This window comes from Ascaphus truei, chromosome 1 (genome assembly GCF_040206685.1).
Source record: "Ascaphus truei isolate aAscTru1 chromosome 1, aAscTru1.hap1, whole genome shotgun sequence".
Lineage (NCBI taxonomy): Eukaryota > Metazoa > Chordata > Amphibia > Anura > Ascaphidae > Ascaphus > Ascaphus truei.
Window position 1 is genome coordinate 210,529,558 of NC_134483.1, and position 25,180 is coordinate 210,554,737.

The following is a 25,180-nucleotide window of genomic DNA, read 5'->3' on the forward strand; positions in this document are numbered from 1 at the left end:
AAACTCGCCAAATAATAAAATCACTACATTTTCTTATATTGTATATCATATGCCTTACGTGCCTTGATAATAGCACATGCAACTATAATATTCACCAAATTACAATACAATTGTGTACAGTACTACTGCAGTTTCTAAACACAGAGAAATTTACATTTGATAAACACAGAGAAATAGTACATGTTGTATTACATGTATACAAATTATTAATATTTAACAGTTTAGTGAATGTTAAGAATCTTTCAAATAAATATAAATCAAGACAAATAAACCCCTCATGTTCTTTCTTTGTACAGCTATTACAGGAATTTTGTCACACTTACCTACAATGGATCAATGTAGTACTTATACAAACTGTGATTATTGAATTATTGATATCTACTATCATAGTTACTGTACTAAATAAATTGTATATAAACTCAGAAATGTGTGCTACAATAGGTTCACACACAATTTCCCAGTAAATCTCAGTGTGCCCTCGTGCCTCTTTTTGTACTCAAAATAGGGAACAAAAAAAAGCAAATAATAAAAAAATACCATGAAAACCGTGTTAGTTGAATTTCTGTCATTCTGGAAATAGTCATGTCAGTCTCATTCTTGAATTTAATGAAAGCCCATGACTCTATAATAAGGTATCCGTCATTCTTCAACAATGGGATCTTCGACTATAGATTTTTGACCATCAGGGGAGTTCTTTTTTTTGTTATATGGACAGCAGAAAGACCTCAGAGACCTCAGCTTTAAACTGATTTTGTAATTTATCAGCATAAGTAAGTATGGACTGAGACTAGAATATCCAGAAAACAAAACCGCAAGCACTGCTGGAGTAAAATACCAAGACATTGTGTATTTTAAGTAATAGACCCAGATATAATGGGAAACCCATAGGGATGTGACCAGGAACATTAAAAATACGATTATCTTGGATGCCCTTAAAACTTCTGTCTCTGTAGCATCGTGCCCAATCCAAATATTCCCATATACGGCCTTCTTTTTCTCTCGAAACAGAAGCACGATGCGAAAACTTGCTATGCCTAAAATTGCCAGCGGAAGGAGGTCAATGATAACCATGAATATTTGTCCATAGTACAATTCCACCTCTGTGTCTCTGAATGTAACCTGGCACTCCTCATAAAGAAAGCTGTGATGAAAGAAAGAAGAGGCATTTTGTTGTGGCATATTTTCCACATTCCCACTAAATACCAGATACGGACAGCAAACTGCAATTGCAGCAATCCACAAAGCCAACATGGCTATCAGGTGATGTTTGCGCCACTTGCCATTTGGAGCTGTCCTCAATGGATATACAACTCGTTGGAGTTTAATACAGTAGAATACAGCCATATACAATGTAAACCATATCTCCAGTGTGGTAGTCACTGATGCAGTAAATCTTCCCACTTTACAACCAGCAGAATTAAAGCGAATTCCAGCACTGGAAACAATGTTCATAGTATTGACTACCAGGTTCTTGCATAGATGAACGATTGCGAGGCTGAAAATGAGTGCAAAGGATGTTGGCACACGTCTACTGATGCATCTCCAGGTGCAATAAATCAATATGGCATTTCCAACTATGCTCACAAAGATTAAAATGGAGCAGGCTATGATTTCAGTGATGTTTGCCGAAAGCTTCATTTTGCCCTTTACCACAGCTTCTGAGAGTACTCCGTCTCATCTCCAGTGTTAAGTAGCATTGAAATGAATCTTCCCTTGAAGCATGGTAAAAAGATTTCACAGTAGAAAGCAGTTACGGACAAATCAATATTTAAAGTCTTCCAAATACAAATATACAGTAATATACCGTACTATGAAAAGCAGAATAATGTGCAAGCTACTAGAGGTGCTATGTGGCATTATCATGGGACAATGTGGCAGAAAAGAAAAACACACCCGTTAATTAAATCTCTTAGAAACCTGGTAACAGTATGGTAACATATAATTATCTCTCGGGGGAATTCTACTGTAATACACTATCTAAATTTTTTCAAACTAAAAACAAAGCGTGAGTGTGCTGTGAACGTGCATTTTTAGTGAAACTTTTGTCTTTTGTCACAGAAATTGTATTTGTAATGGTGATGTTTTTAATAAAAAATCAAAACACAATTTTAGTGCCAAAACACAAAGAAGTTTGACATAGAACTGTTTTAGCTATTTGCACTTCTGTATTTATAGTAACTTAATTCCTTGTGTGTGTGTCAGTCAGAGTGTGCGTGGATCAGTCCATGTGTGTGTCATTCAGTATGTGTGTGTGTCTCTCTCTCTCTCTCTGTGTGGTGTGTGTTATTCTATGTGTCCTGCCCCTCCCCCCCCCCCAATCTCCTGACTCCCCTCACCCCCGGCCTTCTACCCCTCACCCTGCACCCAAAACTCGTGGCCACGATTCTGCGCCCAGCACAGATTCTCAGGGCCTTCACGTTGCCAGTACGGTGCCAAGTTCTGTTAAAGGCATGAAGAGTGACATCGGTCAAGCTGGGGCCAGTTCCTTTTCTCCTTCTGAGGACCGAAGGACTAACATTGATCACTCCATGACCTGCATAGAGTGTCGTGCCCCTAATATTCATCATCTACTGCCCGGCACCACAGCACTTTGGCCAGTAAAACATGCTGACCCGTTACTAACGATGCCTGCTAAGAGACCCCAGCCAACCCACCCTCCTCCCAAATCCCAGACTCACCCTCCCTCTAATCTCCCCCATCCTCTACCTCCTTCTCTGTGACCGAGCGGGACTCCCCTACCCTCCACCCCTCATCCTACCGCGACTCCCTTTCTCCTGCCAGCCACCTGGACGAGCCATCCAGCAAGCTGGACATTATTAAGGTGGCAGTGGGTGAGGACGCCTACTCCGATAAGAATAATGGCCTAGTGACCGCGCTAGTCTTCGGAGTGGTGTTTCTGGTGGTGGTAATCGGCGTGATCAGCTACAAAGTTTTGGAAGCGCAGCGGAGCCAGCGTTACACAAAACCGGATTATCTCATAAATGGGATGTATGTGGATACCTGAGGGTGTACGCGCTGCGTCTGTTTCATACAGGAGACCCCTCCGCTACGATTCCAACACTGCAGCGATGGACGTTATATCAAAGCAGGAAACACAAAGAGAGATCCTCGGTTTATCTACTAATACTGTAGATCTTTGCTCCTTGAGTGCCCAACAGGAGGACAGCAGATAAAGTAGCTGCAGTAAGAGAAGGGGATCTGCTACTTCACAATGGGGGTTGGGTTATTCATTCACGTCAATGGTAGTTTCAGTGTGAAAGTGTCCTTATCAGCACTATTGCAGATTACTAAATAACACCCATTGTATCTCTGCAATCACTACTCATGGCCAAAGCAAAATTCAAGGCATATTGCTAGGCATAAGGGGTGTGGGAAGAGAAAGAGAAGAGGGATATATATATAAATATAAATATATATATATATATATATATATATATATATATATATATATATATATATATATATATATTCTTCAGTATTAGGTGATACCTTTTTTATTTGGACAAAAAATTTATGTCATAGGACAAGCTTTCAAGAGTTTTCCTCTCTTCCTCAGATCAGCAATATTCTGAACTACAAAGGTTTCTATGACTCAGGCAGGGATTACTTAGGGCATCAGAAGCGAGAAAGCGATATAGGAAATGGGAAGAGAAAAAGGGTGATGTGGAAAGTGTAAAGCTATACATGAGTAGCGAGAGACAGGGGCACTTGTAGAGAAAAAGGGTGCACGTGTAGAAAGAGAGAGATTTCGGGGACACAAATGGTTACAAGTAAAGAGAGAGAAAAAAGGACATGGGTAGAAAGAATGGAGGGAATTGGGAGAAAGAAGTCACGGGATGGATAGAAAGAAAGAAAGGGGGCACAGGGAAAGAACAGGACAAATGAGGCACTGGAATGGAGAAAGAGATCCAGTGTGCAAGAGATAATTGCTCACAAACACCAGATCATCATGATACCGCGCATCAGACCTTAGTGGATCTGCCCCAAAGACAGAAATAAAGGATGCACTCATTGATAGTGAAACATCCATGGGTGCACAATGGAAGAGTGGGGGAGAGATACGGGGAGTGGAGAGAACAGGGGACACTTTTACTCACATTCCATTTTGGATTGATTCAAAATACTTGTGCACACACAATAAATAAAGGGGGCTATGTGTAGAGCGTCACTACAAGTGATTTTGTCGTAAAACATGCACAAGAGTCGAGCAATTTATTGCGTCTCCTTGCACCATTGTATGTTTTGTGTGGTGTGTGCATCAACATATTTTTCATACGGATAAAAAAAAACGATGTATGGGGGGGAGAGGTTTTATAGTTTTCTGTGGCGCACATATGAAAATGATATAGAATTATTAAACTTCAAGTATGTGGCTCTTTTATGCACCATAAATGTGTTGAAATTGAACGTTTTTCATGGTGTTAAAAGACAATGCAAGTAGACCCAAACAATTCTTAATACATTCATCTGTCTGAACATGATGCATGTCACACACATAAGAATACGTGTGCCAAATGTTAGAATATGAATAAAACATACCAACATATGATGATATGAGGAGAGAATTTTTTTTTTGATGCAATGTACTCTTTCAATGTATTTAAAAAAAAAAAAGTTATTAGTTTATACTAAATTATATACAGTATAGCCTCAAAATACTCACATTTAAATTGTGATAACAAAATACATCATAAAACTAGTATACAAGACACTTGATCCTTCACTGAAACAGTTTAACTACTTTGCAACAGACGTTCTAAGGATATTCACATAAAATAAAATATAATATAATCAGGTTTCAATAATTCCTTAAGGGGAAAAAAAACTGGCATTATATACAGTATGTTATGAATGTTGTCCAGCTGATAAACTTCATTAAATACCCCCAAATTATTTTTTTTAAATGTGAGTTTAATACAGGATGACAGTCTCCATCATGTTTCCTTCCTATCCTTAGTAAACACCCCCAGAATAACAGCTTCCTCATTATACAATTATAGGATGAAAGGAACATCTTTATGTTACGTTTTGGGACCCTTCATTGCTAGTAAAATAAACCAGTTCTCTAAGCCTAGTAGGAAACATTTGAATCTTTAACCTTATGGAAAAGTTATCCCTGAAATGTGATACCGTGCTCAGTAAGTCAAACAAGGCAATGAAACAAAACGATTATGTAGAACGGGGTAGATCCACAGAAGTGTTACATCTGTAGCGTTCCGTAACATTTTTAGCGTAACGTTATTGCCATATAACGTAGATATCCGTAACGCGTACCCACATGGGTGTTTAGCAATATGATGTCCTCGCATTCACCTGAAAATAGCGGATTGATTAATTATAACGGATGTTTGGCTTATATGCAAATCGTATGGTAATGAGCAGTTTACCTAACAAGAGATCGTCAGACCTCCGTTCATGTTAGTGCAAGATAATAACACTATAATATTTAGCACCTTCCAAAATCTGGCGTTGCCAATATCCAGAAACCGATTAACATTGGAGTTATTTCTGAGACCAGCGTAAAAGCAATGTAATGAGTATAGGACCTTTCATTCCAAAAAGTTACATATATGTCATACGTATAAAGTTATATATTATGGATTATATAATGTCTGAAACAATCATAAACTTTGATTTGTAGTGATTAAAATATGTTTGTGTAAACTAATATGGTACTGTATATAATGTTATGACGACTGTGTTAAATGTGGACATACAAATGTATATCCATACATGTCTCAGCAATAATTATTTGCATTTAATTTTTATCAATGTACAATTAAAATAAAGTAAGAAAGGACACTATAAATAATTGGAAAAGTTAAGAAATGTAAACATCTTCAATTTGTAAATATTCTAATAAGAGTATCTAATGGAAGTATGAGAATTCACGCAGACAAGTTCACTTTTGCTAACAGACGTATTTGCTCCTGGCTTTCACATCCAGTGACATTTCCTGAAAATGGTAATTCTAATTATTCACAAAGGTTTCGGGTCAGGAAAAGAACAGAGGGGGAAAAAAAAACTATGCACCATTTCTTTTCCTCTGCATTTCCAGCACATGACACAAGTGATTTATGTTAGTGAAAGAGTACCTTCCAAGCAAAGGATTACCTTATCCCTTATAACGTTTATTCAGATTTTTCACTTCTTTTAAAAGTTCAATAGTTCAAAGAAGTAATTTTTAAGGGTATTGCTTTAGAAGACAGTCTAAGTGAAGCAGTGCTTTTAATCAGTATTCAAGGATAATCATTAGGCTATAACAAATCTTATATGACAGAAAAAAAATATATATATATTTAAAAAAAAACATGTGGGATGTGTATATCTAGCTCTTCACTTAGTTCTTTTCAGCTGGATCTTCACTGTCTGTTGATGTGCAGGATAACAAGAAGAAAGGGGATAACAGATTGTGTGCCAAACCCCTTAGGATTTACTATTTCAATACAGTAGGACCCTGCTTCTCGGCGTTCCGCCAATACGGGGGTCCCGAGAAGGGGGCCGCCATGTCTGCACATGCACAGAAAAGCCGAGGTCGTGCATGTGCAGAATGAGGAGGGCCGAGTTCGCGCATGCGCAGAAGGGTAGGAGACGCCGAAAATCGCCGGTTCTGTTTTTCGGCGATTTTCCATGGAATGGAACCAGCCGTATGAGCGGGGTCCTCCTGTACTTCTTTGCAGAGGTAGGGTGGGGTGAGTGGGGCACGGGCGCAGCCTGATAGGGGATGTTACAATCCAGCTGTCGACTGGGGGGAGAGCAGGAACATCTGGCTCGGGGCCCAGCAGCAGAGGGGGCCCACCCTTCTGGTTTGATTCTGGAGTCAGGCCCCTTTGGAAATCGGACCCAACTTCAGGCATTAGCAGCTTGGTTGGGGCCCCCTCTGCTGCCATGATGGGTCTCCCTCCCCCTCGCTCATTAGGTGGGGTGCAGGGGGAGGCAGAGGGAGGGAAGTGAGAGAGGGGACAGCGTGAGAGGAGGTGAGAGTGAGTCAGAGAAAGGGATGAGAGAAAGGGGGGATAAGAGAGAGAAAGGTGGGGAAAGAGAGAAAGGAGGAGGGGCGAGAGAGAGAACGGGTCAAGATAGGTAAAATGAGGAATAGTGAGTGGGGCAGGAGTGAGTGAGGGGGAAGAGAGAGGGAGTGAAAAAGAGGGAGAGAAAGAGGTGGGAGGGTGTGAGGCGATTTGTATCCTGAAACACAAATCCCACCAATATACAAAAGGTTATCACCCCCTCTTAAGAATTATAGGATTGTTTTGTCTTGGTTCTACAAATGGATGGGGGAGAAGTTGGTAAAACTTGTCCCGGGCGCAAAAACACCTTGTTCCGCCTCTGCAATGCAAGAGTAACAATGCATTAATCCTTACCTTTCAGAGGGGTTGCTTGCCCTTTTCAATGAAGGGGTTAACGTCCATCACCCTGCATGGAAGTTACTGCACTATGAACTGTGCACAACCCTGTTTACAAAGCGACCTTATTTCATGACCATTTAATCTGTTTAAACTAAATGGATTACAGAGGATCTTGCTATAAGTGTTTAACATAGAGGGGGTAAATGATAAATATGTCTGGATGAGTGATGACTCGAGGAAACACGTGGAAAACGAAAGTCCGTAAGAACAAACCTGATGATGATCACTACACTGAAGAGAAGTACAAAACAATTGGATGCAGGAACAACACAACATACAGACATTTCCAGTAAGTGCAGACCAAGCAGACGTGCAGTCCTTTACTGATACATAACTAATAGGTGCAATTAATGAAAGCAACGTGAATGTGAGCCGTTCAGAAGTAATTCATATTCTGTCCATTAAAAATGTCTTGTTAATCATTGGAAAAAGAAAATCCAAGTCATCCATTGACATACAGATGCCTTGAGCCCTAAGTGAAGGTCAACCATGACCGGGGGACCCGGCTCCCCTCTTACCTTCGCATTTCCTCCCTGGCCTCTCTCCCCTCCCCCCTCACGCCTTCAGGTGATACGGTCGGGAGGTAGGGGGAGGGGCGAGAGAGTTTATTTAGTTTGGCCTGCAGGGCGCGTCCTTATTATTTATGTGGGGTTCTGGGTACTTAGGGTGGAGGGGAGGGCAGCTGCCTCGCAGTCTCACAGGTCATGTCAGTGTTTGAAGTGTGATAGTAATATGGACTATGGGATACAGTACAGCTACTTTTTAAAATGTATTCACACACTTGCAGTGCCACTTTCACATTAAAGTAACAGATTTTTTAGAGAAACTCTATACCTTTCAGGATTTCACAGATTTATTGTTGTAAAGAGCATTGTGTCAAGTTTAGCGCAACTACATTTTCTACTAAATAAGACTAAATTCGACTACTTTTTAAAAACCACTTAGAACACTGTTTATTATACCGATTCATCGGCCGACAAATCAAAGACGGATGGAAAAAAATAAAAATTAACAAATGTAGAAAGTCCCCAATAGTGGAACATAAAATTAAATTACATGTATTCAGTGCATTTTAACTGTTGAAATGGCAAATTGATCTAAAATGGCAGTCCCCCTGAGAAACATATAGGCGTAGCAGGCGATATTGCATGCCAGTGGGTGGACTCACCCATTTCTCACGCGCATCTAATGCGGTTACAGTGGCGGCTACTCCTGCTTGTTCATTGCGTGTCCCGGTGCAACGTGCCAGCAGGAGCAATAAGGGCTGCTACACTGTACACTGAAGCTCTATAAATAATATACACTCACCAATATAACATCTGCTCTACAATTTAAGCCAATATCTTAATCCAAGACATGTTTCGTAGTTTTATACATTTAGGCCCAAATACATATATGCCAACCCTCTGTATTAGGAGGATGAAGCCCGATTTTGAACTCAGCCCCCCACATCTCCCGATGCCAGAGTGTAAAATAACTAATTAATATTTCTCTCCTCACTTCTGCCTGAGGCTGCCAGGTAAATCTAATTGATTTGTTAACACCAGATTAGACCTGTCTGCAGCACTCAGAAGAAGGGGGCAGAAGGGAGGCCTGTGGATTACAGTGGGCCGGGGATAGCGACACTTTGGAGGTGGAGTCAATAACATAGTAGGGGGGAGAGACAAATCTCCTGATTTTCATTGAAATACTGACATGTATGCTAATAGAAACACTGACGGGTGCTAATAAAAACACTGCCATGTACTGTGCATGCAATGTCTTGTATATAATGTATACCCTGTTCATTTATGTAACTGTACTTGTAACCATGTATTATAGTGGTAGAAATCCAAGGATTCCAGCGGTGCGCAGCTCAGTAGAATAGGAGACCAGCAAGGTGTTGGTTTAAAAATATAAATTTATTGAAAAAACATGGTATGGGGGACACACTCTGACGCGTTTCGGACTGGCATAGTCCTTAATCATAGAGCTGACTCGCGCCGTTCATTCCCCCTGTCTTATGGAGTAAACCCCTCCCCCTTGCGTCATCGCGCTATGTATTTTGGCGCGAAAATCGCCGGTAAGGAGCCTCATTGGCTAGTGCTCTATTCTATTCGGGCATTTGATTGGAATAGAGCACTAGCCAATGAGGCTCCTTACCGGCGATTTTCGCGCCAAAATACATAGCGCGATGACGCAAGTGGGAGGGGTTTACTCCATAAGACAGGGGGAATGAACGGCGCGAGTCAGCTCTATGATTAAGGACTATGCCAGTCCGAAACGCGTCAGAGTGTGTCCACCATACCATGTTTTTTCAATAAATTTATATTTTTAAACCAACACCTTGCTGGTCTCCTATTCTACTGAGCTGTGCACCGCTGGAATCCTTGAATTTCTACCACTACATTGCATATGGAGCGTGGATGCACGCACTCAGGGAAGCAGCCTTATGTGAGTATTGTATGTCTCTTTTCACTAGAGACTTGATGACCGGTAACAGTGCAGCAACACAAGGGTCATGTATGGCGCAGTCCTACAAACCAACGGTATGTTAACCCTTATTTCTTTATCTCAATACGCTATTGTGGATGCATTTATCAAGCACTGGGTCCAATATCTTGCTGTGTTTATATGCTGACTTCCTGCTAATGGACTCAACTACTCACTAAAGTTCAGACTTAGATTGAGCACTGTATTTGGGACGCATGCCCCAAAACTACACAGTAACCATGTATTATTTGTTTAACTCTGTGCCCACGACATACTTGAAAACGAGAGGTAACTCTCAATGTATTACTTCCTGGTCTAATATTTTATAAATAAATAAAAATAAATAATGTATGCTAACAGAAACACTGCCATGTGTGCTAATAGAAACACTGCCATGTGCTAATAGAAACACTGCCATACTTGCTAATAGAAACAATAATGTATGCTAATAGAAACACTGACATGTATGCTAATCAAACACTGACGTGTGCTAATAGAAACAATAACGTGTGCTAATAGAAACACAGACATGTATGCTAATAGAAACACTGGCATGTGTGCCAATAGAAACAATAATGTATGCTAATAGGAACACTGGCATGTATGCAAATAGAAACACTGGCATGTGTGCTAATAGAAACACAGACATGTGTGCTAATAGAAACACTGGCATGTGTGCCAATAGAAACAATAATGTATGCTAATAGGAACACTGGCATGTATGCAAATAGAAACACTGGCATGTGTGCTAATAGAAACACTGGCATGTGTGCTAATAGAAACACTGGCCTGTATGTGTAAGGGCTCCAGTCCAGGATTTGGCTGAAACCTACCCTTACCTGGCTGCTGTGGACATCTTGGTTGCTGGCAAGCCTCCTCCTGAACTTTGTTCTTGGCAGCACCTGTTCCAGGGCTTAAATAGCATCCAGTGATTTCCAGACCCTGCCTGAGCATGGTATGCTTTTCCTCATGTTCCTGGCCACCTTGGGTTCTAGTTCCTGAACCTTCCTTGTTCCTTAGTCTTCCCTGTGGCTTTCATGTCGCTGTGGTTTGCCTATCCCTGTGGCTTCCCTGTTCCTGTGGCTAGCCTGTTCCTGAGCCTTCCCTGTGGCTTGCCTTTTAATGAGGCGAGCCTGTTCCTGTTACCTGTTTGGATTCCTCTGTTGCTGCCCCCGGATCGTGACCCTGACCTCGCTGCTTTCTGCCTGCCCTGACCTTTTGCCCTTTGCTTGGACTTTGCACCACTGCCACCAGCCCTGACCTCCTGCCTGCTTACCGAATACGGATACTCTTACAGGACTCTGTCCCTGGGCTCTGGTCGGTTATTCTGCATCCGTACCTCAGCCCTGTGTGTTCGCTTCCTGATCGGAGACGAGCACCGTAACAGTATGTTAATAGAAACAATAAGGTGTGCTAATAGAAACACTGAAATGTGTACTAATAGAAACACTGACATGTATTGTATGCCAATAGAAACACTGATGTGTGCTAGAACTAGATTGGTCATCACTTGAGTCTAGGCGCAAAGTTCATCTTTCCTGTCTTGCCTTCAAATACTTTCTGGGCAAACTACCCGCCTATCTGAACAAGCTCCCAGCCCCTACCACATGCAGCACTTATCATCTGAGATCTGACTCCAAAAGACCCAAGGTTCAACAAAGTATCCGGCCGTCCCTCCTTCTCTTACCGTGCCCTCCAAAACTGGAACAATCTACCGGAGACTGTCACAGCCACCACCAGTCTAAGTTCTTTCAAAACTAAAGCTGTCTCACATTTTAATCTTGACTGTAACTGTTACATACGCCTACAATATATATTATCTCTAACTGCAATGTCTTGTTTATAATGTACTGTATAACCCTTTTCACTTATTGTAACAATGCATTTGTAACCATGTATTTGTCATTATAACTCTATGCCCAGGACATACTTGAAAACAAGAGGTAGCTCAATGTATTACTTCCTGGTAAAACATTTTATAAATAAACAATAGACACTGGCATGTGTGCTAATAAAAACACTGGCATGTGTGCTAATAGAAACACTGGCGTGTGTGCTAATAAAAACACTGGCATGTGTGCTAATAGAAACACTGGCGTGTGTGCTAATAGAAACACTGGCGTGTGTGCTAATAGAAACACTGGCATGTACGCGAATAGAAACACTGACGTGTGCATAGAAACACGGGCGTGTATGCTAATAGAAACACTGACGTGTGCTAATAGAAACACTGGCATGTGCCAATAGAAACACTGACGTGTGCTAATAGAAACACTGGAGTGTATGCTAATAGAAACACTGACGAGTGCTAATAGAAACACTGACGTGTATGCTAATAGAAACACTGATGTGTGCTAATAGAAACACTGACGTGTGCTAATAGAAACACTGACGTGTATGCTAATAGAAACACTGGCATGTGCCAATAGAAACACTGACGTGTGCTAATAGAAACACTGGAGTGTATGCTAATAGAAACACTGACGTATATGCTAATAGAAACACTGACGTGTATGCTAATAGAAACACTGATGTGTGCTAATAGAAACACTGACGTGTGCTAATAGAAACACTGACATGTGTGTTATAGAAACACTGACGTGTGCTAATAGAAACACTGACATGTATGGTAATAGAAACACTGGCATGTGTGTTAAAGAAACACTGACATGTGTGCTCAGGGGGCCCCCTGCCTCCAGAGATATTTATCTCTGTAGCGGTGCCCATATCCCTACAGACAGGGAAACTGTGTGCCTAATCTAATGGCGGTTTAAATGACCTGCGTCACATGTGCCAATAGGAAACTGTGATGTCCTCTGGTGTGTCAGAACCTTTAAACTTCGCAGAGATACCAGCACCCCCTATGGAGGCATATCTGGAAGAAGGGGTCCCGAAGCTAAAATTAACACAGTTTAACACCGGACACCGCCTGCTTCAAACCTGTAATAAAAGATACATCTTTTTTTCCCCTCCTAAAAACATAACCTGTATTGCTGCTTTAAACTTGACATACAGTATCTTAGGACCTCAGAAGGTCAAAGGCTGTCACTGCTGGCATGTATGCTAATAGGATTAACACATGGCTGTATTTTGGCCAGCCTGGCAGTTTTTGTGGCCACTGCCAGTCCAATAAAAAAATGTATTGGAGGTTGTAACAGGGTCTTATCCCTGTTGACAGGCTTTCCTCTAATCCAGCAGTGTGCTGGTTAATTGCACACTTGCAATCAACTACTCCACCTGCCTAATCACAGCTCTGTGAAAAAGCATGTACCCAGAAACAGATGGGAGATTTTTCCTCAGTACACAAGGGTGCTGACAAGAGGAAAGCAGGGAAGCCTGCACATAGAGGTCTTGAGCAGAAAGGCTCTGCTGAGATCAAGACACCCAGAGACTTATATGCCTGGACACAGGGGATCCAAGAACCTACAGTACCAGAGACTGACATGAAGGGCCACCTGCTTTAAGGTATCTCTTGAGACTTTGGGGAATAGGGTGGTAATGGGATTATCCCTCCAGCCTTGGAGAAAGGGACTGGGGAAGTAAGTTTGCCCTTACACAGGGATAGGCGTTTGTTATTTTGTGTTTTTGTATATTTTGCCTGCATTAAGGAACAGGCTCAATAAAGCCAAGATATACTGTAATTTCACCCCAATCGGTCTCCATTATACAGTATGTACCTCTGAACACGTCTCTTACACATGGTGTCAGAAGTGGGATGAGAGGTGGCCTTTGAAGTTCAAAGGGGCCCTGGAGACTGCCTGTGAATTTTTTTGTGCTTTTGCCTGCATAGTTCCTGCAAACAGCCTGAGCAACAAAACCAAAGAAACACGTCCAGGCAGCAAAACTGCACGGCCTGTGAAAAATGTTGTGCTTATTTTCCTGCATATAGTTCCTGCAAACAGCCTGAGCAACAAAGCAAAGAATCACATGCAGCAGGGACCAGAATTAAAGGGATACACATCCAGGCAGCAAATCTACACTGCACTGAAGAAAGCCGCAAAACCATAGATGGACACTTTTCCCCAATCCCAAGAGGAGAGAGAGAGAGACTGCTGAAGCAGGTAAAACTTACTTGCCTATCACAATAATGTGTAATATGGTTGTTGAAAAAGGGGCTTTGCCTTCCAGTCATAGTCAGGGTTCAAGAAGTGAGTTAGCGCTCCAGAGGAACTAGGCTTTGTTTATTGTTTTCTTTAAAAAAAATGCGCTGAAGCAGTGAATACAGACAGTGATCCATGAGCGGTACTGATTCTGAAAGTAAAGGCTACCACACCACATAGGACTACCAGCTGTGAATGGAGTATATGCAGAAAAGTGTGAAATTTGATGCAAGACTGTGCTGAAACAGGAAAACTTTTACAGACGGTAACCGACGCAAGGTACTGATTCTAGGAATTTAAAATGGCCGCCCAGCTGAAGTCAAATACAGAAATGGGGAAGAAAATGTTTTCCTGTATAAAGAACCCCACCCCACAGAGCAGTGTCCCTTCAGGCCTTATTAAGACGATGAGAGTGAATGCATGCACAGTACTGCTAATATTGTAAAACTTACCCAACGGAAGAAAAAGTCTACAGAGATGCCTGTGAGAGCTGCGACCTCTACAAGCAAAATATGCCCACCTGTAGGTCTACCACAATTTGGGGTTCTAGCAAAAACAGTGGCAACAGCTGCAATAGCGCCTCCTGAGGTCAGCAAGAAAAATACACCTGGTCGCCCTAAAATGGAGGACAAGATGCGGCGTTCCTGTTATGAACCCTACCCCACGGAAGAGTGGCCCTTCCAGTCCGATAAGGAGGAAGACATCTCTTACAGGGAACCCGAAGCGAATCAAACCAACAAAACACCCCAAGAATGGTGGGGGTGCCTGAACTCGGTACGAACCGAAAAGACCGCTCTCTATGATGACGAATGTGATCGGCAGGAGGAAGAGCGGGAACAGCAGATCGCTGAATATTTATGCCACCTAACGCAACTGCAAGGAAAACATGGCGGATACAGTGAAGCTGCTAAAGTTTCAAATAAAGATGGAGACCCCAGTATCCCTGATGAGACGGAGTCGTCAAAAACAAAAAGGCAGAAAAAGAAAAGAAAAAAGGGTCTTCACTTAACATGGAAGGAACAGACACATCTGCAGATCCCGTGGAGGAAAAGGGGGTCTGAGATGCCTTGCAGCCTAGAAAAAATGGAGAATTCGTCCCACGGATGACCGAATATCCAGAGGGCCCAAGGCAGAAGTCGTGTACCACAAAGAAGTGTCTGTCCGGTGCTAGTAGTGAGAAACCCTCAACCAACCATACCAGGGAAGCGGAGCCGGAACCAATGAGTGACGATCCCTTGACCAGCCCTGAAGATGCCCTGAAAATTGCCAGGTGTGACTGTGATCTGCTCCGGGAACAATTGAAACTGGAGAAGGAAGATAATGCTGAGCTATAGAGGACTGTTCACACAATGTACTCTGAATCCGGGACCGACTTGGAGGATCTAAGGACAGATCTAGATACAGCAAACGCTACTATTACCACCATGGATGAAAAAAAGAGCAAATCTGATAGACTGATTGCTAATCTGAAGCAGAAATATGAGGAGTCACTGAAAGAGATTACAGTCTTTCAGCAAGAGGTTTTCAAGTGCCATAGAGAGGTGGAACTCTCTCAGAATGAGGTTCACACTCTCCGCATAGAACTGAATGCCTCACACCACGAGATCGGCAGCTGCCGCAAAAAACTGGAAGTCTCCAAAAAGGAACTTCACAGTCTCGCTGAGGAGCTGGACAATTCTAAAAAAAACTATTGTCAATCTTAATAAAGATCTCAATGTCTCTCAGAAGGAGCTTCGGACCCTCAACCTAGAGATGGAAGTCTCACGCCAGGAGACAGTCAGTCTCCAAGCAGAGGTGCGAAAATGGAAGACGGACTACAAGGAGGCCCTGAATATTACAGAGACTAGAAAAAGAGAAAATTTAAGACTAGATAAAGAAAATTCTGAGTTGACAGACCACGTCAATGGAAAGAATGAAAAGCTCCATGAGCTGGAAAAAATAAAGAAACTTCTGGAAGGTGAAAAGGTTGAAGCAGAGCACCGACTTCAGAACCAACTACAAGGTCTGCATACACACCTCCATAATGCCGAGGAGAAGCAGCAAACTCTGCAGGAAGAAAATCTGCAGGCTGCTAAAGACATACAAGCGCTGCAGGAATGTCTGAATACCCAGTGTGTCCCCAAAGAGCAGTATGAGGAGCTAAAGGCCACGCTGCATGTCACCAGAGCATCGTTGGAGGTGAAGCTTCGATACCAGGTGACTCTGTATGCGAGGGAGCGGGAGAAGGCCCAGAAACTGGAACAAGAACTGGAGAGACAGAGAGCCTGTTCCATCCCCTTGAGTCAGTACACCAAGGAGAAAACAGACGCAGCAGCAACCTTGACGACAACAATTACAGAGCTCCAGAATATGAAGGAGACACTGATACAAGCTCAGAGAAAGCAAAGTGCGCAGATAAATTCTCTGAGAAGAGACTTGCAAGACGCACTCCAAAAAATGGGATCTCTCGTGGATGAGATTACAGTACTTCACGGACAAGTATTGACCCTGACCAAGCATCAGTAGCCCACAGCCACAAAAACCCAAAGGAAAAAGGGTATAGTGAGAGCTGGGAACACCGCTCACCTAAAAAACAAGGTTGCAAAGTCTGAACCACCTAAACAAGCACTAGCTAAACCTTCAGCCACCCAACAGGCAACAAAAAAAGGTATACGTGCAGAATCAAAACCACAAGAATCCTTAGTGGATGAAGCTGAAAAGATGGGACATTCTCTGGCAGTGGAGGTGGAATTGCAACTCAATCCCAAAGAAGCTGAACTGGCAACACCATGGAGTGGAAAGAGTGCAGAAGGACAGCTTCAAGAGCGGAAAACTCAAAGGGTTACTCTCAAACGCTCTGCAACTGTCGCCATACAATCTGCCTACAAAAAGAGGAGCGCCGACACAAGGGAAATCTCATGCCCACGCACTCAGTAAAAAGACTTTACTTGGAAAAAGTTCTCCTCGAGCGACTGAGGAGTGCTGATCTCAAGCACCTTCGGGAGGAGACACAAATAAACTGGAGAAAGGGCTCCAATCCCAGCGGGACTGAGGGTTCTCTTCCTCCATCCACTCTCATTCAAGTCACAGAGATATCTCGAATGAGAGTGAAAGGATGGGCTTTGGCCATGGTAAGCCCGAGCTTCCCACAAACAGGGGAGGTATGTAACAAGGTCTTATCCCTGTTAACAGGCTTGCCTCTAATCCAGCAGTGTGCTGGTTAATTGCACACCTGCAATCAACCACTCCCCCTGCCTAATCACAGCTCTGTGAAAAAGCCAGTTCCCAGAAACAGGAAGGAGATTTTTCCTCAGTACACAAGGGTGCTGACAAGAGGAAAGCAGGGAAGCCTGCACATAGAGGTCTTGAGCAGAAAGGCTCTGCTGAGATCAAGACACCCAGAGACTTATATTCCTGGACACAGGGGACCCAGGAACCTACCAGAGACTGACATGAAGTGCCACCTGCTTTAAGGTAACGCTTGAGACTTTGGGGAATAGGGTGGTAATGGGATTATCCCTCCAGCCTTGAAGAAAGGGACTGGGGAAGTAAGTTTGCCCTTACACAGGGATAGGCGTTTGTTATTTTGTGTTTTTGTATATTTTGCCAGCATTAAGGAACAGGCTCAATAAAGCCAAGATATACTGTAATTTATCCCCAATAGGTCTCCATTATATGTACCTCTGAACACGTCTCTTACAGAGGTGTACATATACATACACACACACACCACACATGCATACATACAGTATATATATTACTTCTAAAATACCAGCACCTCACTTTTCTTTGTGAAGAGGGTTTGGGGGTCATGGAGCCTTAAGTTTTTGCTCATAATTAAGGGTGGGTGGCCATAGCTGGACAGTGGAAAGCTTCCTTTACTTGATGCTAGAGAACCATCTCAGGAATACTGAAATTGTACAACAAACCTGACTAGATTCCAAATAGTGGCCATTTTTATGAGGAATGTCACATACATTTTGGGGTGCTGTATAGCAAGCAAGGAGTTAACCTTCTTGCCATTTGTATTTTTAAGTTGTGCATTGTATGGGGGGCTGTGTCCTAAAAAGTTGAAAGTTCATGGCTAAACCTTCATGTTCTGCACAATGTTTGGTAACGTCATATATGTTTGTAAAATATGAATGTACACTGTCGTCATAATGTAAAAATTGATAGCAGATGACTTTCCCCCTTAATGTTACAAAGGAGTCTATTATATTTAATACGTACACGCTCGGTATGAGTAGGTGGGTAACATGAATCTGTTAACTACTAGGAGAGAGTTATCAAGTATTTTATACTTCTTGATTACATTATAAATGAAAGAATTCCCCTCACTCAGATATCCAGTCATTCCCTGTGTCCCTGGCCAAAGAAATATGACAAATAGCTGACAGGACACAGCCCTATCAAGGAATCTGGAGTCTGTCACAGAGGAAAGAATTGTGGAATATGAATTGGCGCTTGAGCCACACAATCAGATTAATCTTGGGGTAAAATACTGCGCTTATGTGGATCTCTTATTTCCTGCCCATGGGGAAAAAACTACTACAGTACAGTTGAGGTGCCTGTTCACAACAGAAGAATTGGTAAGGTTGAGGTCTTTCTATTTTATTCCTTTGTATTTGATCTGTTTGACACTACTGATGCAGCCACGAGTATCCGAACACTTGCCTGGGAAAATTTGGCGCAATACCCCAGTAATGCAGCAACATTTCTGTGACATTTCACACAGCGGGGGTCCCTGGCAGTCCCATTCAAACCAGCAAGGTGTATGTCCATAAATGTCAGAATTAATACACACCCGCATTACAAATAACAACCTGGATCATGATGTTCTGTATGTCATTTTGTAATCATTTATTTCTGCAACAATCACTGTATGCCTTTTAATATATTACATCTAAAATGTTTGAGGTAAAAAAAAAAAAGGACCATCATTGGACATAGATGGTTCTCTACTGCTGGGGTGCACCGCTCCCCCTGCCTGCTCATCCCCAGTGCTTGCGGCCACCCTTACCTAGGAACCACACGACCCCGCTGCGTCATATGAAGTGCGTTGCCATGGCGACGCGGTGTCAAATGACACGAAAGGGTCATGTGACCAGTCATTTGATGCCATGTTGCCATGGCGACGCATCTCCCAAAGCCAAGGTAAGTTACAGAGGCCTCGTGCGCTCTCCGGCATTTAATTTAACCTCTGTAACCGCTGTGGCCCTCCACCCAAAAAACAAAAATCTCGTGCCCCCCAGTTTGCGCACCCCTACTCTAATGGATAAAAAAGGGATATCAAAAGACTAAGATGATGATTATGACCCAAAGTAAGGGTCGGATGGGAGGATGAATTTAGGACAGTAATTGGAGAACATGCTCTTCTTCTATGATAGTTAGCTACAGTATATCTACACCTCTATATATCAAATTTCTTACCACCTCTGTTACTATTACTTACTACCATGATTACTCTGTCCACTTTTTAAATGTGAACATTCATTCCATCCGTGAAAAGCAGCTGTAGAAGCTGTCAGTCTAAAATATATCCTGCTGCTAAATTCGCCTGTACCGTATGACAGACAGCACTACACAAAGGCAAACAGACAACAATTTTATACTAAAAGTTCAGTATTCTTGAGGATAATGCACAATGCACTACCAGTGTTAACAGAAGCACATTACAGCATTTCTTAGCTAAATCTGCATTACTCCTTCATTTTCAGGTGGTCCTACATGCAGTTATAATCACTTCTGGTAGCGCAGGTGTTAATCCTTTGTAATCTAGCTGTTTATAGTATAAGATCCTCACGTTTTAAACACGTTTGAAAACATAAGAGTGTCCCATGTGAAAGTACAAAGTTCATTAAAATAATTAGGTTACTGAGCCCCGGTTGATATTGTCTAAGATGTAAGCAACTGGATAGCCCTCTACACATATTTTAAATGTTAGCATGGCATTTAGCATCAGATTTATATTTCAAAGCATAAAAACTAAAAAGACACTGTCACGGTAGCTTGCGACAGGCTGTAATTGTACACCAAAACTATATATATAAATATATATATATATACCTGGGTTTGAACTGGGACGAGACTTAAGATATAATAAAGTGATTTTATTCCTTGATAAAGGTGAACACAGCAAATATGTACAAATAACAGGCAAAATATAGACACTTACTTAAAAGATGAAAATAATGAAAACAGTCCCAGCTGGACTGGCAGTTTCATGCAGCAATCAGCCCAAGACATTGCATGGCATTTCTTCTCAGCAATCAGGAAACCATTCAGGTGGTATCAGGTAACCATATCAGCAAACGAAGACAAAAGATATATGGGTGGACAGCAGTTTATAAACCTTTCTCCTTCTATTCTTAACCTTAAGCACAGGGGATTGGTTTACAATTACCTCCAGCCACTCACTAACGTGGGAAAGCATTCTGACCCATGCCCCCCTGCTAGTTGGCACATGCGCAGTAGAACTCTGGGGGTCTCATTTCTGAAGCCCCACATTTACATCAGGAATGCCAGCCAGTCCACCATTTGGAGTTCTGGCAGGAAAACCTTTGTTGAAAGGTGTTAACTGGAACACGTAAGACCTGCCCTGGTTTGGGCTTCGGATAAACAGTGAGGGTGATAAAACTCTTTGAACAGCACTTAAATCCTAGACATAGCGGCGTCCCCAGGGCCATCTGCTACCTTATGGCCCAAAAGAATTTCCTCTGGGTCTTTGTCCATACCTTAAGATACACTATTAAGCATAAAATATAAACGTATTAAAATATCCGGTTCCGTTATACACACAGTCAGGTGAGATATATTAATACGGCCGGTGACACCTGACGCTCGCAGGAAGACCAAAAATTACATTGTAATATGAACATTAATAGAGATATTAATATCTAGCATTTCGTAACAGGTAAATGTACAATGTTTAGCCTCAAAACGATGGGCTACATCCAACGGATACACATATGTAATTCTTATCCTTTTCAGCCAAGGACATCTCATAGTATTCTTATATTTAATAAAGTTACTCACTTTTGATATCCTGTTGGGGGTAGCCCCCCCCCCCCCCCTGGCCCCATCAATAAAACCTTTTGAAGTGGGCTTTTGGCTTTTCGCATAACCAATTAGGTCAGTTACCTATTGATCAGGGCGATATATCACACCTCTCTGTTGATATACACTTACAGTGAATACTCATATGAGGCACCATTTGGTTCCTTACGCATTACAAAGACAGGCATTCTGCCTGTACATTAGCACACCATTAGCATTCTGCCTGTGTATTTCAAAAACTGCAAAAAGTCACTTTATCAAAAATATATGTCCCTCTTATGACAAAGTTATATTTTTAATATGTGTGTACTTGGGGGGTGACCCGGAGCCTGTACCCCAAGGCTCAGGGTCCTGGCTTACTCCGTTACCAAAATACCAGTTTTCAGGTAACTGTTTATTCAGCACTGCCTTTTGTCACCAACCTGGGTTTAAATCCCAGGACAAACCAACTGCAGGGCAGTTTTAAAACACAGAGAACCAATATTTAGGCAAAAGCTTGCATTCCCCCATCTGCATCTATCATGTGGGGTTCTAAAACCTTCTCTTTTCACATTCAACTTCAATTAACCCTTTGAAGTCCAGATTTCCTTAAAGGACATAATACAGTGGAATTTTCTTAAACTGTAGCTCATTAACCCCTTAAGTCCCAGTGGGTGGGTTATGCAGACCCTGATCCAGCAACAACATCATTTACACAGGGGAATAAGCATTTTCATGTTATTTAGCAAGGGTTAAGTCACAGTTCTGGGCCTCAGCCCAGTTAACCCCTTGTCTCCCTGGCGACGTTAGAGGGGGGCCCTTGGGGGGTAACCCCGTTAACCCCGGGCCAAACCCTCCCTACCGCCACACCTCCCCTGCTCAAGGGCCCCTGGTACCCCAGCGGCCTCCCCATGGCCCTGGGATACCACTGGCGCTCTTGACGCACTCAATACGTCCTGAGGGATTGGCCTGGCAAAATTGTCCTCCAGCATTGACCGGTACACAGTGGATTGTAAAGTCCAGTTCCTGCAAAGCCGGGCATTCTCCTTTGCCTCCCTCTGCCCCAGCAGGAGACCAGCTATATAGCACAGACCATCGCTTTCCTGTCAACCAAGTCTGGGACAGGGTTATGTCACTATTCTGTAGGGACCCTACCTGCCCTGGCTCTGTGCCCACCCGTAGCTGCTCCGCTATACTCCTGACTCTCCTCCCTGGCTGCCTATCTACCCACAGCCCTTCCTTTGGGGACCCGGGGGAATCTGTCAGGGGGGTCACTCCTGGCCCGTCATAGCAAGGGACTTTCTGCCTACCTAGCCCATCCCTAGCTTCTGCCAGCTGCCTGACACCCCACTGACCTCCTATCTCCCCCTGCTCCACGGTGCCTCCCTGCCTAGCCTCCCCTAGGCCCAGCACCTCAGCCTGCTGCTTACCTCCCTGCAGCCCACCTGCACTCCTCTTTTCCCTGGGCAATCCTACCCTAGACCCTGGAACTACCTGAGTGCACCTACCTCCCTGAACTTGTCTCCCCCTTACCAGGGATGAGCTCAGGGGCACCTCTCCAGATGCAACCGCCTTAGCGCTTGGCTGGCAGGTATCCCTGGGGTGGCACAAGCCTGCCACTGCCCCGGATACCCCCAGCCCATAGCTAGGCTGCAACAGGGGGTTGCTGATCTGAGAAACCCCCTGGGGCTCTGCCAGGGTAACGGGAAACTCTAGCGTCACTACCTGATGCTTTCCCTCCCTGGCTACCACTAGCCCTCCTTCTCTCACTGAGATCTGCTGCTGGCTACCTACCTGCAGCCTCCCCTCACTCCGCTTCTCCCTAGCTAATCCTAGCCTGGACCCTAGGGACACCTGAGTGAGGCCATCTCCCTGACACTGTCTCTCCATTACCGGGGATGAGCCCAGGGGCATCTCTCCAGATGCACCCACCTTAGCTCCTGGCTGGCAGGTAATCTGGGGGTGGTCTAACTGTGCCACAACCCCTGGTACCTCCAGCCCATAGCAAGGCTGCAACAGGGGGTTGCTGATCTGAGACACCCCCTGAGGCTTTGCCAGGGCAACGGGGAAAACTGGCTGGCTCACTTGCTGCCTTCCCTCCCCGGTTCCCACTGGCCCACCCAACCCTCTCCCAGGCAATCCTACCCTAGAGCTGGGTTCTAACGGGGCTAGCCCCTCTCCCTGAAGCTGTGCCCCCATTACCGGAGGTGAGCTCAGGGTTGCTGGTGCAGATGCACCCACCTTAGCTCCTGGCTGGCAGGTAATCTGGGGGTGGTCTAACTTTGCCACAACCCCTGATACCTCCAGCCCATAGCAAGGCTGCAACAGTGGGGCTCTTAACTGAGAGTCCCCTTGCTGCTCTGCCCAGGTAATGGGGAAGCCTGGCGGCCCTACAAGCTGCCCTTCCTTCCCCTCCACTGGTAACTGATGCGGGCTACCTACCTGCAGCCTCCCCGCACTCCGTTTCTCCCTAGCTAATCCTAACCTGGATCCTAGGGACACCTGAGTGAGGCCATCTCCCTGACACTGTCTCCCCATTACCGGGGATGAGCTCAGGGTTGCTGGTGCAGATGCACCCACCTTAGCTCCTGGCTGGCAGGTAATCTGGGGGTGGTCTAACTTTGCCACAACCCCTGATACCTCCAGCCCAGAGCAAGGCTGCAACAGTGGGGCTCTTAACTGAGAGTCCCCTTGCTGCCCCGCCAAGGTAATGGGGAATCCTGACTGCCCTACCAGCTGCCCTTCCTTCCCCTCCCCTGGTGCCCCTATCTCCTGCCACCCCCCAGTCACCCCTAGAGTGAAACAACAGGGTACAGTCATAGGGAAACATAAGTCAGAGTCAGTCTGCGACTTGGTCTGGCTTACCTTGCTGGTCCCCGCAGAGACCGCCGCCTTCGTTGGTCCCAATTGCAGGGGGACTGGAGCGGCCGCCGCCGGCCCCATCTGGGCTGGGCAGCACCGGGCCACTGCCGCAACAGCGCCCGGGTTGGGTACAGGTAAAACGGTGCAGGACAAGGGTCCCAGGTCTTTGTGGAGGAACACAGCTCCATGCAAACTTGGTAAAATAACCCCCTCCCGCAACCCCTGTCCCTCCCCCGAATAAAACTGCCGCCGGCAGGATGCCGGAGTGGCAGCGTCTTCTCTGCCGCCGCCGCTGGTTCTCCGCCGGGATCAGGTGGATGGCCGCTGCTCTCCGCCACTGTTGCTGATGCAGCCCGTCCAGGTTCTCCAGGAGACGTCCCGAGGAGGGTTGTCGCCCCGGCTGGGCGGGAGCCATCAGAGGATGCCGCTAACTGGGTCATCTTTTCCGCAGCTCGTGAGTGTTGGCCCTGAGGGGCTTCTTCGCCTGACCGCGCACGGTCAGGGCACTGGGCATTATTGTGGCCCGTTTGTTGGCAGTGCCGCAGCAGCTGCCGGTGCTTCTCCGCCACCGGTGGACTAACCCCAGCAAGGGGCAACGGAGTCCAGAGCGGAGAGGCTTGAGCGCCGGGCTCATTCCAGAGCTTCTCCGCCGCCGGTGGACTAACCCCAGCAAGGGGCAACGGAGTCCAGAGCGGAGAGGCTTGAGCGCCGGGCTCTGGGAGGGGATAAGTGGGTCGGATCATCGCCAGCTTCAGCTGCTCGAGCCGCTCAGCCGGGGACATCTCTCCCTGCGCAAACATCAGGGCCAGCAATTCTGGGTAAAATGGACTGGCCGCCGCAACGGCCAATACCTCTCCTGGTGCAAGACCACCCGCTCCCTCCACATGTCTGATGGTTACAGCAGCTGCAGCTGTGGATCTTTGCTCAGCCTGCCGGGTTTCATGCTCACCGATTGCTGTCTCTCTCTCAGCCTTGCTGGCTGCTGCTCCCCGCGCCGACTTGATGCACTCCTCCGGTCTCAGTGCCTGGCTCCAGTCAGACGGATGGCCGGCACTTTTGTTCTGGAGGAAATGCTTCTCACAAGTAGGGGAACAGTGAGGAGGTGCCATATCTTGTGTTATATGTTGTACACTGTGTGTTCAATATCTTTAGTCCCAGGAACTTGCAATTACCATCAAGTTCCCACTGGATCACAGTACCTCGCAGAATACTGTAATCCAGGTCCAGTTCGATCCCGCCGCTGCCACCAGTTAATTACAAGCTTGTCACGGTAGCTTGCGACAGGCTGTAATTGTACACCAAAACTATATATATAAATATATA

General features: G+C 44.6%; 2 protein-coding genes across 4 annotated transcripts in view; both read right to left on the bottom strand.

Moving 5' to 3' along the window:
• SNCAIP (synuclein alpha interacting protein) overlaps positions 1 to 25,180 on the bottom strand; it is a 283,312-nt gene that overhangs the window by 161,438 nt on the left and 96,694 nt on the right. The gene's annotated exons all lie outside the window — the stretch shown is intronic.
• LOC142470217 (olfactory receptor class A-like protein 1) lies at positions 104 to 2,156 on the bottom strand. Its single transcript, XM_075577185.1, has one exon. The coding sequence runs from the start codon at positions 1,636 to 1,638 to the stop codon at positions 640 to 642; it is 999 nt and encodes a 332-aa protein (XP_075433300.1). The 5' UTR covers positions 1,639 to 2,156; the 3' UTR covers positions 104 to 639.

Coding starts and splice junctions, on each gene's coding strand:
- LOC142470217 (XM_075577185.1), bottom strand. CDS start 1,638: ATGAAGCTTTCGGCAAACATCACTGAAATCATAGCCTGCTCCATTTTA.